The following is a 15,475-nucleotide window of genomic DNA, read 5'->3' on the forward strand; positions in this document are numbered from 1 at the left end:
CTGAGAATCATTTTCTTCTTCTCCTATCCTGCTATTGCTGCCCTGGGTTAATTTGCCCAGCACTGACACAAGACTAGGAGAGGTAAGGTTAGGTCCAGAGAAGGAGTTGGTAGGAAGGAGAGGGAGAAGCATGGTGAGTGGGGGGTGAGAAAAAAAATCAGGAGACTGAGTGCAGTCTGGAGAATTGCCTTGGGTGCCAGCTGGATGCTTCCAATGTGTTAGCTAGTTTGTTTTCTGAGCCAGATAAGAAGCTCCAGTGGAGGAGCGAGTTTGTAATAATTTCTCAGTTCCAAATTAAGGGGAGGGACTGATCAACCTTTATTAAGACAGTAACCTGCATTATTTGCCCCTTAACGCAACATAAAGGGCGCTATCACAGGTTGTCTTGTCCTAATGCAGCATTACTTAAGTCAATGCGGTGTACATATAATGATCTACAAAACATGCAGAAAACGAAAAATTGAATACGAATGTTTGGTACAGCCCTAGTTACAAGGAACGGAAGGTAAAGTCAGTGGAGTGTATGACACTATGAATACTAGATTATTGTCCTTATCTGCTATCATATCTTGTATTTATATTATGTTGTTTTGATTTGGCCTGCACAATAAATAGTTTGTTTCTTTGTTAAATTGCAGTGTTTTGATCTGGATCGTACTTGCAGCTGAACTGTGAACGTGGAACTTGGCGATGTCCTGTATGCAAGTGAGTAGTAACTCCTCCTGGTGGCTCTAACACATGAACAGTGCAAGGGCGTTAGCTGTTTTAGGAAAATCCTCAATTATCTTTCAAGCCCTGAACTCCTGCTACCCCCCCTCCCTTGTAATTTGAGAACTCAGCAATCATGATTACCTAGCATAAGCTCTCCCAGAAATATCCTGTGAAACACACATAACATTAAACTTTATTTTGTATGTAAATAGATAATGGGAGTAATTTTTTTATTACATTACCATAGATTTCTATTCCACTCCCACCAAAATTAGTTTGGAGAGGATTACATCAAATAGAAACCAGCCCAAAAAAACTGGGAGCTTACAACACATAAGTACATAAGTAATGCCATACTGGGAAAAGACCAAGGGTCCATCGAGCCCAGCATCCTGTCCACGACAGCGGCCAATCCAGGCCAAGGGCACCTGGCAAGCTTCCCAAACGTACAAACATTCTATACATGTTATTCCTGGAATTTTGGAGTTTTCCAAGTCCGTTTAGTAGCGGTTTATGGACTTGTCCTTTAGGAAACCGTCCAACCCCTTTTTAAACTCTGCTAAGCTAACTGCCTTCACCACTTTCTCCGGCAACAAATTCCAGAGTTTAATTACATGTTGGGTGAAGAAAAATTTTCTCTGATTTGTTTTAAATTTACTACACTGTAGTTTCATCGCATGCCCCCTAGTCCTAGTATTTTTGGAAAGTGTGAACAGACGCTTCACATCCACCTGTTCCACTCCACTCATTATTTTATATACCTCTATCATGTCTCCCCTCAGCCGTCTCTTCTCCAAGCTGTATAGCCCTAGCCTCCTTAGTCTTTCTTCATAGGGAAGTCGTCCCATCCCCGCTATCATTTTAGGTCGCCCTTCGCTGCCACCTTTTCCCAATTCTACTATATCAAAATTACAATGGCAACTTAGCATCGACTACATTTAACCAAGAATTAACCCGAGAGGCACATACTTCTTAAATAAGACAGCCTTAAGCAGTTTACGAAAAGTCAGATATTGAGAGAGAGAGAGAGAGAGTAATCACAGCAACTAGAGTGCAGCCCTTTATATGAGGGAAATGATAATCGTAAATAATTTTGAGTATCATTGTGATCAGTGAGCATAAGTGCACTGGAGCAGAGCCTTGAATGATTTTAAAAACAAAACATAATTTAGAAACTATTCCGGCTATCCACTGGTAGCCAATGAATTGAATATAATAAGAGGATACTTTATCAATCTTTCTCAAGCCACTAATTAAGTCGAATGGCCATATTCTGGGTAAATCTTTTGCAGATCCCAGGTATATAATGTTCATGGTTCATCTATGTGAAAGCCCAAAAGCATATATGCCTTTATTAGTGTCCCAGAACCAGCCCAAATAGTTCAGGAATGTGCGCACACAGATTTATACTTGGTCCAAAGAACTTCAAATGTATATGTGTGTGTGGACTGTGCCCGTTCCATCGCTATGCACATCTGCTCCACCTAAACTACATCCCTAGGAATGCCTGTATGCAAATCATGTAAAATTAGGTACTCTCTTTCTTTGCACCTATTTTTTAATCATATATTGGTCATGCAATTGCATAAAAGTCCTTTGCACTAAAACAGGCTTTATAAAAGTATCCTCATTGAGGATAGCATCCAAAGTCCAATTACCCATTTAACATGGCTCTCGGAGGGAAGTTATCAACATGGGCTACGGTTAAGACATTATTTTACTGATAACCTCAGCTTTTAGTAGCTGGGTCTCATTGCATAAAATTTGATTTATTAACGTGATATATTGCTTAATAGAGTGTTAAAGCAGTTTACAATAAGAATTAAGCAATTTACAGAGGAAAACAGAACACATTCACACACAAAAAAAACATACGATCACAAAATAGGACCTGTAGCCACATTGATAACTACACCCATTAGCTGTCTTTTGCCCACCCCCGGAAGCTGGCCGCATAGTCACCTAATGGTTAAGTCAGTCCTGTTCTAATTGGTGTTTTTCAGAACTTGGATCTTATATTGTTGTCCAAATCTAGTATATGACTGTTTGTAACTGGTTCTACAGAGTAGGCAGAAAGATTACTATCTTCCATCACAGATACAAGAGAACAAATGTGATTAGATTGTAAATGAGAGAATTTCTTAAGTTAGTTTGTATGCACGATTTATTTTTGTATGTTCTAAGTCCAAGAAAACCATATAGTAAAAATGATATGATTTTCTTAAAACTGTCCGTTCAATGGAATTGGCTGCCTTTTGTTTCCTACTGAGGGCTCCTGCTACAATGGAGAGAGGTGCAAGAGAAAGCAAATGATTCTATAGCCCTATTGTAGCAGGTGCCTATTGAATAGAAGCTGAAAGAAGCAGGATGGTTTCAGTCAATTCAGTTACAGAGAGACCTAGACTGAGAAGTTTAGATTACTTTGAGAGCATCTTGGAGGTGACTGCACACCCCTTGTACGAAGAGGGAGATATCTGCACAGCTCATTTCAGTCTTCTCCTCTTTCACCTTATACCCTTCCTTGTGAATTCTGTTCACCTGTAAATACGTCTTTATCTTTGTCCTTCTCCTTTGCTACTCTCGATTCCAGTCTTTCACCCTTGCTGCACTATCTCCCGGATTCTATACATCGTGTCTAGTGTTCCGTGCCGAAATCCAGGCCATATTCTGTAACGATGCGTGTAACTTAAGCTACATCAGCATTGATAACAGGTCTTAATGAGTAATAATGAGCAATAATTGGCAATAATTTATTTTTTTGTACATTTGTACCCCGCGCTTTCCCACTCATGGCAGGCTCAATGTGCTTACATGGGGCAATGGAGGGTTAAGTGACTTGCCCAGAGTCACAAGGAGCTGCCTGTGCCAGGAATCGAACTCAGTTCCTCAGGACCAAGTCTACCACCCTAACCACTAGGCCACTCCTCCACTCCCATTAATTACCACTCCACGGGTAATTAGAATTGACGTGCACAGCTCGTTTAAGCCATATTATGTAACGCACTGCAGCTAAATTCTAATGTGCACAGCCAAAAAGGGGCGTGGTTATGGGTGGTGAAATGGGGTGTTTCTTGGCTGTTCCAAAATTTACACGCACTGTTATGAGTATGCCCCTGTGCGCGACATTTACACCCACGTTTCCCTTGGTGTAAATGGATGTGCGTAGTTTTAAGCGCTCTGATATGAACTAATCATACTCTATACCACGCCTAAATATAGGTGCCGGCCTTACAGAATATGTTTAGGTGAAAATTTATTCAGCACGGAATTTTCAGGCACCATCTGGCCCTATGTGGCCTAGTACTGTCTGACTCTATACATCATGCTCCTGTCTGGCAATAGTCTAATCGTACACTAGGAACTCTTTTTTTTTTTTTTAAGTTGCTGTTATATTTTGATCACTTCTTGATAATACATTCTCTAGACACTTTTGTTTATCAGTTGTTTATCTTGACACCATGGTAAGCTCTGTGCTGCAGGGACTCTGTCTTCTATGTGCCTGTACAAAGCTATGTGTGCCTGATAGCACTTTAGAATTAAATAGTAGCCGTGTAAGCGTCTATACTCGCCCAACGCACCAAAGTGGAACTACCGCATGGCTCTTGGGGTAATTTCATTTTCTGACGCACCGTCTGAAAAATATTTTTTTATTTTCGGCACGCGGTAAACGGATGCACGCCAAGTAGCATTTGGTACGGCATAGGTCATTACCTCCCACGTTACCGTGTGAGTGCTTTACAACCGCTAGGTCAATAGCTGGCAGTAAGGTCTCAGACCAAAATGAACGCACGGGCAATTTCGGCAAAAAAACCCAAAATGGCCTTTTTTCAATGCGCGCTAAAAAATGGATCGCCGCACACACAAAACCTGCACCTACACTAACGCACGCATTTTTTTAGTGCGCCTTTGTAAAAAGGACCCAGAGTTAGTCTATGAATCATTTCTGACAAAAATAGCTTTCCTGACACAGGATAAGTTGCATATTCTCCCCAAAATCTGTAGGATACGAAGGAAATTCTATAACTGTGTGTGGTACAGTTATGCATCAGTTAGTGTCAATTGCGTGCCCAATTACATGCTATTCTACACAGGTAATATGTAAGTTCGAGGAACATATTGTGAATGGAGCAATGATGAGCTATAGACGTTTGCCTCAACTTATATATATGTGTGTGTATATATATATATATGTATGTACAATATAGTATGTATATCTATATATATATATATATATATATATATATATATCTATTATCTATATACAGTGGTGGAAATAAGTATTGTGATCCCTTGCTGATTGTAAGTTTGGCCCACTGACAAAGACATGAGCAGCCCATAATTGAAGGGTAGGTTATTGGTAACAGTGAGAGATAGCACCTCACAAATTAAAATCCGGAAATCACATGTGGAAAGTATATGAATTTATTTGCATTCTGCAGAGGGAAATAAGTATTTAATCCCTTGGCAAACAAGACCTAATACTTGGTGGCAAACCCTTGTTGGCAAGCAAAGCGGTCAGACGTCTTCTGTAGTTGATGATGAGGTTTGCACCACAATGCAGGAGGAATTTTGGTCCACTCCTCTTTGCAGATCATCTCTAAATCATTAAGAGTTCTGGGCTGTCGCTTGGCAACTCGCAGCTTCAGCTCCCTCCATAAGTTTTCAATGGGATTTTAAGGTCTGGTGAATGGCTAGGCCACTCCATGACCCTAATGTGCTTCTTCACTGAGCCACTTCCTTTGTTGCCTTGGCTGTATGTTTTGGGTCATTGTCGTGCTGGAAGACCCAGCCACGACCCATTTTTAAGGCCCTGGCGGAGGGGGAAGGAGGTTGTCACTCAGAATTGTACGGTACATGGCCCCATCCATTCTCCCATTGATGCGGTGAAGTAGTCCTGTGCCTTAGCCAGAGAAACACCCCCAAACATAACATTTTCCACCTCCATGCTTGCACAGTGGGACGGTGTTCTTTGGGTCATAGGCAGCATTTCTCTTCCTCCAAACACGGCGAGTTGAGTTCATGCCAAAGAGCTCAATTTTTGTCTCATCTGACCACAGCACCTTCTCCCAATACTCTCGGCATCATCCAGGTGTTCACTGGCAACTTCAGACGGGCCGTCACATGTGCCTTCCGGAGCAGGGGGACCTTGCGGGCACTGCAGGATTGCAATCCGTTATGTCGTAATGTGTTACCCATGGTTTTCGTGGTGACAGTGGTCCCAGCTGCCTTGAGATCATTGACAAATTCCCCCCTTGTAGTTGTAGGCTGATTTCTAACCTTCCTCATGATCAAGGATACCCCACGAGGTGAGATTTTGCGTGGAGCCCCAGATCTTTGTCAATTGACAGTCATTTTGTACTTCTTCCATTTTCTTACTATGGCACCAACAGTTGTCTCCTTCTCGCCCAGCGTCTTACTGATGGTTTTGTAGCCCATTCCAGCCTTGTGCAGGTGTATGATCTTGTCCCTGACATCCTTAGACAGCTCCTTGCTCTTGGCCATTTTGTAGAGGTTAGAGTCTGACTGATTCACTGAGTCTGTGGACAGGTGTCTTTCATACAGGTGACCATTGCCGACAGCTGTCTGTCATGCAGGTAACGAGTTGATTTGGAGCATCTACCTGGTCTGTAGGGCCAGATCTCTTCCTGGTTGGTGGGGGATTCAAATACTTATTCCCTCTGCAGAATGCAAATAAATTCATATACTTTCCACAATGTGATTTTCGGATTTAATTTGTGATGTGCTATCTCTCACTGTTACCAATAACCTACCCTTCAATTATGGGCTGGCTCATGTCTTTGGTCAGTGGGCAAACTTACAAATCAGCAAGGGATCAAATACTTATTTCCACCACTGTATATATATATATATATATATATATATATATATATTCTATATGTACTATGTGTGTGTATGTGTATATATATTTATATAGTTGGGATTTTTCTCACACCTTTTCTGTACTAACTCAAGGTGAGTTACATTCAGGTACACTGGGTTTTTCCCTGTCTTTGGAGGGCTCACAATCTAAGGGTATGTTTACTAAGGCATGTAGTGTTTAACGTGGCTTAACTTTCAAGGCATGTTAAAAATGCTAACGCGCCCATACTTCCTGTGGGCGCATTAGCATTTAATGCGTGTTAACCATTAACCTCACATTAAAAACGCTAACGTACCTATAGCGTGCTTTAGTAAATATACCCTAACTTTGTAACTGAGGCAATGGAGGATTGATTGACCTGCCCAAGATCACAAGGAGCAGCAGTGGGATTTGAACCTGCCACCTCTGGAGGGTCACTCCTCCACTCCTTATGCGTGTGATTTATATATGGTTCGGTAGGGCACAGTTATATCCCGGCCATAGAGCTGCTGTAAGTGGAGACATGTTGATACTAGTATTCGGTAATAGAATCTTGGTGCCAAGATGCCATTATAGAATTGTCACTGTGTGCACAGCATCAAGGCACCTAACTTGAGAAGTGTCCCTTATATGTTTTATGAGTATGGGAATATGGATGTACACATATGGATAGCAGTGAATTACCTGATTCTTTGATCCATGCTACTCAGAATAAGCTTGCAACTGCTTTTGCTTCAGGAGATGACCTGGGTGGTCTTAGCATGGGAGGATTCATTCCCAAGTCCTTGTGATTTCACAAAATGAATGCATAAAGAACTAAACAAAGTCATCTTCTCTAATAGCATCTATAATGGGCTGTATCCACAACATTAGTCTCCGTTACTTTCCTGGAACTTCCTGTTGGAATGAATCAAGGAGCTTTATTTGCCAGGAATATTTTCATTAGTATTGCATCTATAATAAATTTAAAAATCTGAGCAATGGTTGAGGTTTCTAATATATTTTAAGAAGCACAGAAGTACAATGTGCCTTAAAGGTTTAATTTATAAAATTCTTAACCCTATTTGTGTGGGTTTTTGTCTGCTACAGATTGAAATTCCAAAAGAAATCATTCATCTCAGACAGTAGTGTGGGCTCTGAAGAAAATATAAGAAAGTTATGATTATTATTAACCTAGTAAATAACAGTTGCATTCTATAGTATAACTTTGATTTGTTTTCTTGTCCAGTAAAACAGCTCTGCTGGAAGGCCTAGAAGTTGACCAGTATATGTGGGGTATTCTGAATGCTATACAAAAGTAAGTGAAATCTATTTGTTTGATTTTATGTAGAAATGAGAGTTGATTCTGGGTCAGGCTGCTGTACTCTATGCTATAGGATTGGACAAGCCAGGACATGCAGCAAGAGGTAGTGTGCATAGCCCAGGGAAGGAGGAAATGTTGCTGCTGGTAGAGAATGACACGGGGACAAAATTTGTCCCTGTCTTCACGGGTTCTGTCTCCATCCCCACCGCGTCCCCGCAGGCCCTGTCTCCATCCCTGTCCCGTCCCCACAGGCCCCGTCCCGTCCCCGCAGGCCCCGTCTCCATCTCCATCCCGTCCCCGCAGGCCCCGTCTCCATCCCCATCCCGTCCCCGCAGGCCCTGTCTCCATTCCCGGCCCTGTCTCCATTCCCTCAGGCCCTGTCTCCATCCCTGCCCCATCCCCATGGGCTCTGTTCTCATCTGCAGAAACCTCGAAAACTTATGAATTTATATTTAAATCTTTTTACTAAAGTATGTAAAGGAACAATTTGCTGTGCAACTGTTGTGTATAAATTACAAATAGAAAACAAGTAGGAAAGAGTGTATACACAAGAAGAAATAAAAGCACACGGCCTGTTTTCAAGGCCTGCTGTTATTGGATAAACATTGTCAAATCGTCAAGATCCTACCTAACCCTACACTACCCAAATTGTAAAGGACTGAAATACAAAACAACTTACGCATCCGGCTTCTCCTACATAAGCGCACAACTATGGAATGGCCTCCCAAAAGCTATGAAAACAATACATGACCATCTGCACTTCAGGAAATCACTAAAAACCAACCTCTTCAAAACTGCCTACCACAATGACCCCATGTAAACCTCTTCACCCAAGCAACACAACATGATTACAATCGGAATGGACAACATGCAATCTTCATCTCTTGTGACCCTCCACTGATAACTCATAAGATCATTATACAACCTTGTATCTGCTATTAATCGACTGGGCAAACGCCTTGACGGTACTATGTAAGCCACATTGAGCCTGCAAATAGGTGGAGTACAAATGCAATAAATAAATAAATAAAATCTTTGCTCTCCCTTACCACACAGCTTCTTTTTCTCACATGAAGCAGCAATGTGAGTGCAGTCTTAGATCTGGAATGTGAAACTAAGGGGTTAAATTGTAGTGTCACAAATGGATTATTATGAATTTGCTTCCAGATCACGTAGGGATTATAAGGGGTCCTTTTATCAAGCTGTGGGAAAAAGGGCCCTGCATAGTGGCGGGGGCCATTTTTCCTATGCGCCAGGACCTTTTTTACCGCAGCGATAGAAAGCCCCCCAGACACAACATGGCCATGCAGTGGGGAGCCGTTTCCGCACCCATGAGGTGGCAAGAAGGGCTCCCACGCTAACCCAGCAGTAATCGAGCAGTGCGCAGCAATGCCGATTACCCCAGGGTACCGCCGTGCACGCAATTTCCAGGGGTTTTCTTTTTCCCAAGGAAATGGCACGTGCTCGGGGTGGAACTATTACCGATGACCTTGTTGGGCCAGAAGTAGTCCCAGAAGAAGGAGCGGTAAGTCCGCATTGGGCTTACTGTGCTCTGTAAAAGGGCTCCTTAGTTTACTGTTTCTAGCTGACCTAAATCTTCAGATGCCTTTTTTTCCCCCCCCAATATATTTCTAGATGATAGTTACCGGCAGGGTGCCAACCCTTCATGGATATAGCAAGATATTTCACAGCCAACTGAAATCCAAGAGCTGCAGGTGTGCCCTTGCACTCTTAATTCCTCACATCATCATCTCTCCTCCTATCTTCCCAACAAATGGCTTGATTCTTGCCCTCAAACTGAGCATCAGTGAACAACTGTCACTATAGTGTGATTTGATTTTCGAGTTATTACCTTGAAAAAGAGGTTGTGACCATATAGAGCTCGTTTTTATGTTTCAAATTTTTATTGGAGGTATATCCATATTGGCACAATAAAACTAAACAACATATCTCATTGCAGAGCCAAATCCGTACAGTAGCTTCCATTCATAGAACCAGTTTTACATTTTCTCTCCATACACCCCCAACTTTATTCCTCCCCCCCCCCCCACATTAGTTCCCCCTCCCAACTTCAGCACATCCCTAATGTAATAACATCTCCCCTCTCCCTCCCAAACCCTCTCCAACAATCAACGTACACACTATTAACAATTTGGATTCTAGCAGACAATACCTTATTATTAATCATCACACCATCCGTCTCTTCCCAATCCCCACCTCCCACCCCCAGAAGAGCTCTGTTTTAAGTACTGACTTCAAAAAGGCAGGCATTTATGAGCATCATGTTTGCATGTTTCAGGGTTTCTATCCTGCTTATAATCGAACGAGGAAAAACGCCCAAGTTCCGACCTAAATTGGGAGATGGAGTTTATCTCACAAAAACGAATAAAGCGGTATAATGGAAAGCCGATTTTTGACGTTTTCAACTTGCACTCCGTCGCGGATGCGGACAAAGTTGATGGGGGCGTGTCAGAGGTGTGGCGAAGAGGCGGAACTGGGGCGTGGTTATCTGCCGAACAGAGATGGCGCATTTCACCGCTATTGGGAAAAAAAGTATGCGTTTTTAGCTAGAATTTAGGACACTTTTTCTGGACCCTGTTTTTTCACGAATAAGGCCCCAAAAAGTGCCCTAAATGACCAGATGACCACTGGAGGGAATCGGGGATGACCTCCCCTGACTCCCCCAGTGGTCACTAACCCCCTCCCACCACAAAAAATGAAGTTTCACAACTTTTTATTTTCACCCTCAAATGTCATACCCAGCTCCCTGACAGCAGTATGCAGGTCACTGGAGGAGTTGTTAGGGGGTGCAGTGGACTTCAGGCAGGTGGACCCAGGCCCATCCCCCCTACCTGTTACAATTGTGCTGCTTAATGCTTATTAGTCGTCCAACCCCCCAAAACCCACTGTACCCACATGTAGGTGCCCCCCTTCACCCCTTAGGGCTATAGTAATGGTGTAGACTTGTGGGCAGTGGGTTTTGAGGGGGATTTGGGGGGCTCAACACACAAGGGAAGGGTGCTATGCACCTGGGAGGTCTTTTACCTTTTTTTTTTTGTTTTTGTAAAAGTGCCCCCTAGGGTGCCCGTTGATGTCCTGGCATGTCGAGGGGGACCAGTGCACTACGAATCCTGGCCCCTCCCACGAACCAAATGCCTTGGATTTATTCGTTTTGAGCTGGGCGCTTTCATTTTCCATTCGCTGAAAACAAAACGGCCCAGCTCACACATTGTTGAATAAAACATGGGCGTCTATTTTTTTCCCAAAATACGGTTCGGTCCACCCCTTCACGGACCCGTTCTTGGAGATAAACGCCCATGGAGATAGGCGTTTTCGTTCAATTATGCCCCTCCATGTGTTCATGTGTGGGTGTATACCACTTATTGGACAGCTCGATGTGCTATCTGCCTGTCTACATTCATCTTCAGAAAAGAGGGGAGGAACTGCTGGGCCAGTGAGGCATCACCCTAGGAGGAAATGATATTACAGTCTGCAGTAGCATAAATCCCACCCAAGCAGCCCCTGCAGCAAGAAAGATGTCCACTGATAGAAATATGTGAATCTTTTAAGGTGAATTCTCACTGCTCTGGGGGACCTTTCCAATATTTAGTCCTGATTGGAGCACATGTGGGGGCTGCAGTCTCCACCCATCATTTTTGACAGGCTTAATCCTTTAGTTTTTCCAGAATGATTGAAGTGCCAAGTGAATGTGAAAAAGAAAATGTGCTGACAAAATATGTTTATGCTTATGTGACAAATTCTCTCTGGAAAGAAGGGCCCATGCCAAGTCAGTCAGGGGCCCTTTTACCAAACAGCAGTAAACAGTGGCCTTAGCATGCTCTTGCACGGGTCATTCATGCATGTTAAGGCCATTTTTACTGCTGCAGTAAAATAGCTGATTTTCTGAATTTTTCAATAATGTTCACATTAGCGCATGAGCCCCTGCCACCACATATTTTGTAGGCAGCAGGGACTCACTGGCTAAACCTGTGCTAATCGGTTAGCGTGCAGCAATGTAGCTACGCTAACCAGTTAGTACAGAACATGTCTATTCTCCACTCCCTCATACACTCCCTCATACCACGGAACGCCTTGGTGCACCCCACAGTATGCCATTTTTTGCTGCAGTGAGCACTGATTAGTGCTCACTGCAGCTTTGTAAAAGGGCCCCCTCAGTGCCAAATGTAAAAATCTTGATTTCTTTGGGATTTAACATTTTAACTGGCTTGTATTACAGCTCTGAGTTTGAAGAAGTTACTATAGATCCAACGTGCAGCTGGAGGCCAGTTCCTATAAAGTCAGAGATTCATATAAAAGATGACCCAGATGGAATTCCCTCTAAGCGATTTAAAACTATGAGTCCCAGCCAGATGATCATGCCAAATGTGATGGAAATGATAGCTGCTTTGGGTCCTGGCCCTTCACCATACCCATCCCTCCCACCACCACCTGGGGGTAACAACGCCAATGAATATGTCACCCAAGGTGAGTTATTTATTATCAGAAGTTTTAAAATGGATGGTCTTACGGACAAGTGGCCTAACCTTCAATTTTGCTGATTTGTGGTTTTTGGATCCAGTGCATCAAGATATCAATATTTAACTGTGGACTAGTGGACTAAGCTAAAAGCCAGTGAATTTTGCAGTTTTTAGCAAGTGATTGAACAGCCTGAATCCATTGGCCAAATGGGTAACTAAGCCAACAACCTCATGTGTGAAAAATGGGTTTGCCCATTTGTCCATAAGACCATCCAAATAGTCTAATTTAGTTGTATAACTGTCCACATTAGTGAAAAGTACACACATACTTTCACTTTGACAACTACCCCAGTGAAATTATTGCTATTTGGAGTATATAATTTTTATGGGGTAAGATACTTCCTGAAAGTATAAACATGCAATTAAATGCAAGCCCCTCCCCAATCCCATGCCTGGGAAGCCCCTCTGCTCACTGCTGGTAGAATACTCAAGCAAAGGCCCTGCACACAACCTTTCACTTGAATATTGGGCAGACTGGTTTTTCGAAAGCATGTTTCCAGGAAAAAGAAGCCACAGTTAAACCCATGTGAATAGTTTTAAAAATTACCCTCTATGGGATATTTTATAACTGCACACACCGGTAAAACGCACATGCATATTTTCAGAACAAAAGTGCGCATGTACTTCAGCTTTGAAAGTGACTCTAGAAAACCTTGGTCCTAGTTGCAGCTACTGTTTGGGGTGCAGAGATTTCTGGGTTGAATTATACATTTAAATTTCTAAAAAGATGCATGGAAGTGCAAACCCCACTCCATCCCTGCCCTCAGGAATGCCTCTTCAGAGAGCGGGTAAAACTTATGCTTGTACTGGCTCTACCTAGGTTTACTCAAATTTGATATAAGCAGTTTTGTATCAGGCCATTTCTGCTTTTATCCATAGAAATACCTTTGAAAATTATCTCTTTTGTGCCTCTAAGGCATGTACTGTGATACTTGTTCACAGTGGCCTAGTGGTTAGGGTGGTGGACTTTGGTCTTGGGGAACTGAGGAACTGAGTTCAATTCCCACTTCAGGCACAGGCAGCTCCTTGTGACTCTGGGCAAGTCACTTAACCCTCCATTGCCCCATGTAAGCCGCATTGAGCCTGCCATGAGTGGGAAAGCGTGGGGTACAAATGTTAAAAAAAAAAAAAGACATACAAAAGGATCCCCCATAACGAACTGACACCTAAACTACACCAGATACAATTATTATGGAACTCTTCTAATTTGTTTATTTTAATTTACACCCTAACTACTGAATATTATATCTTGTCCTGATATCATATGTTATGTTTTATCTATTTATCCACTTCCTAGTCTACAGAATTTTCTTATGCACCTTAATTACAACAATTCTGAAATTCTTACTCCGTTAATATGATTGCCATAGTATTCTTATGCACCTTATCTGTTATCTATATTCTGACTTTCTTATTCCATCAATGTGATTGTCATTGTATTATATTGTAAACCACATTGATCCTGCAAATAGGTGGGAAAATGTGGGATATAAATGCAGCAAATAATAATAAAAAAATATTGCTTTTCTGGGTTTTTCTTTAGGTAACAGCTACCAAGGTCATGGCAACTTTGACTTCCCTCATGGGAATCCTGGTGGAACATCTATGAATGACTTTATGCATGGACCACAGCTGTCACACCCACCAGACCTTCCAAACAGCATGGCACCTCTGGATAAACCATTAAGCCACCCCATGCAGGAGTCTGTACGTAACACAGTAGGCATTGATTGCCTTCCTTTTAAATTTTTTTGTTTTTTTCATTGTTTTTCGATCTGTTCTATAATACTAGTAAAAAAGGCCCGTTTCTGACAGAAATGAAACGGGTGCTAGCACGGTTTTCCTTGGAGTGTGTATGTTTGAGAGTATGTATGTATATGAGAGTGACTGTGTGAGAGAGAGTGAATGTGCGAGTGTGTGTGTGAGAGAGAGAGTGTGTGTGAGAATGAGTGTGTGCAAGTGTGTATGTGAGACACAGTGAGAGAGAGAGAGAGTGTGTGTGAGACACAGACTGTCTGTGAGACTGAGTGTATGAGACCAAGAGAGTTTGTGAGTGACTGTGTGACACATAGGGAGTGAATGTGATACAGTGTGAGACATAGAGTGTGTGAGAGTGAAAGAGAGAAAGACATTGACTGTGAGAGAGAGAGAGAGAGAGAGAGTGTGTGTGTGACAGAGATACCTCCCCCCCTCTCTGGTGTCAGGCCCCCCCTCTCTCTCTCTGGTGTCTGAGTGTTACTGTGCAGGACGCTGAGCTCTGGCTATGCTTCAAGGAACTGACCAATCCTATTTAATAGAATGCACCTCCAACATTCTGAAGCCGAGAAACCTCGTGTGGTTGGTCACTTCTGCTTGTGACTAACCCGGAAGTACGTGATGTCAATTCAGGAGATGGATACAGAGAGCAGGAATGCCTCAGCCATGCAGTCAGCTTCAGAATGTTGAAGGTGCGTTTTATTTTATAGGATGGTGTTCATATATATTTATATCAATAAAAGGTAGGTTGATAGGTCCTTCCATTCCTTGCATGTGGTATGCCATAGAAAACCAAAACTTTTTAGCAGTCAGCACTGTCTTTCTCTGTCCTACATATAGATTTTTATTTTATACAGCACAATATCCCTCTAATTGTATAATATTAGTGCTTAAATGTAATTGCCATTTGCACAGTAAGGGCTAGATTCTATATATTGCACCTCGATTTCCGTGTGGAATTCAAAGCGTATTCTATGAAGAATGCTTTAATTTGCACGTACATTATAGAATACGCCCAGTGCTGCTCCACACAACTAAATGTAGTTGCGGTCAATTACACCAAATAAAATCTGGTGTAAATCTCAATGTGTAAATTAGGTGTGGAGCAGGTGTATTCTATAACAATGTGCATAGATTTTAGAAATGCCCATGAGCTGCCCATTCCACTCCCATAACTACACTCACTTTTCAGCTGTGCAACTAAGAATACACTTAACGAGTTGTGCGCATAAATCTTAATGCCAATTAGTGCTGATAATTGCTTGTTATCATCCAATTAACAGTGCTGATTAGCTAGTGAACCAATTA

At 42.4% G+C, this 15,475-nt stretch overlaps 1 protein-coding gene across 1 annotated transcript in view; it reads left to right on the top strand.

The window, feature by feature from the left end:
* ZMIZ1 (zinc finger MIZ-type containing 1) overlaps nucleotides 1-15,475 on the top strand; it is a 1,052,488-nt gene that overhangs the window by 995,571 nt on the left and 41,442 nt on the right. The window contains 5 exon segments of the mRNA XM_030203240.1: nucleotides 639-648; nucleotides 651-705; nucleotides 7,800-7,868; nucleotides 12,112-12,359; nucleotides 13,956-14,119. Coding sequence (XP_030059100.1) covers nucleotides 639-648; nucleotides 651-705; nucleotides 7,800-7,868; nucleotides 12,112-12,359; nucleotides 13,956-14,119 — 546 coding nt within the window.

The sequence above is a fragment of the Microcaecilia unicolor genome, chromosome 5 (genome assembly GCF_901765095.1).
Source record: "Microcaecilia unicolor chromosome 5, aMicUni1.1, whole genome shotgun sequence".
NCBI classification, from domain to species: domain Eukaryota; kingdom Metazoa; phylum Chordata; class Amphibia; order Gymnophiona; family Siphonopidae; genus Microcaecilia; species Microcaecilia unicolor.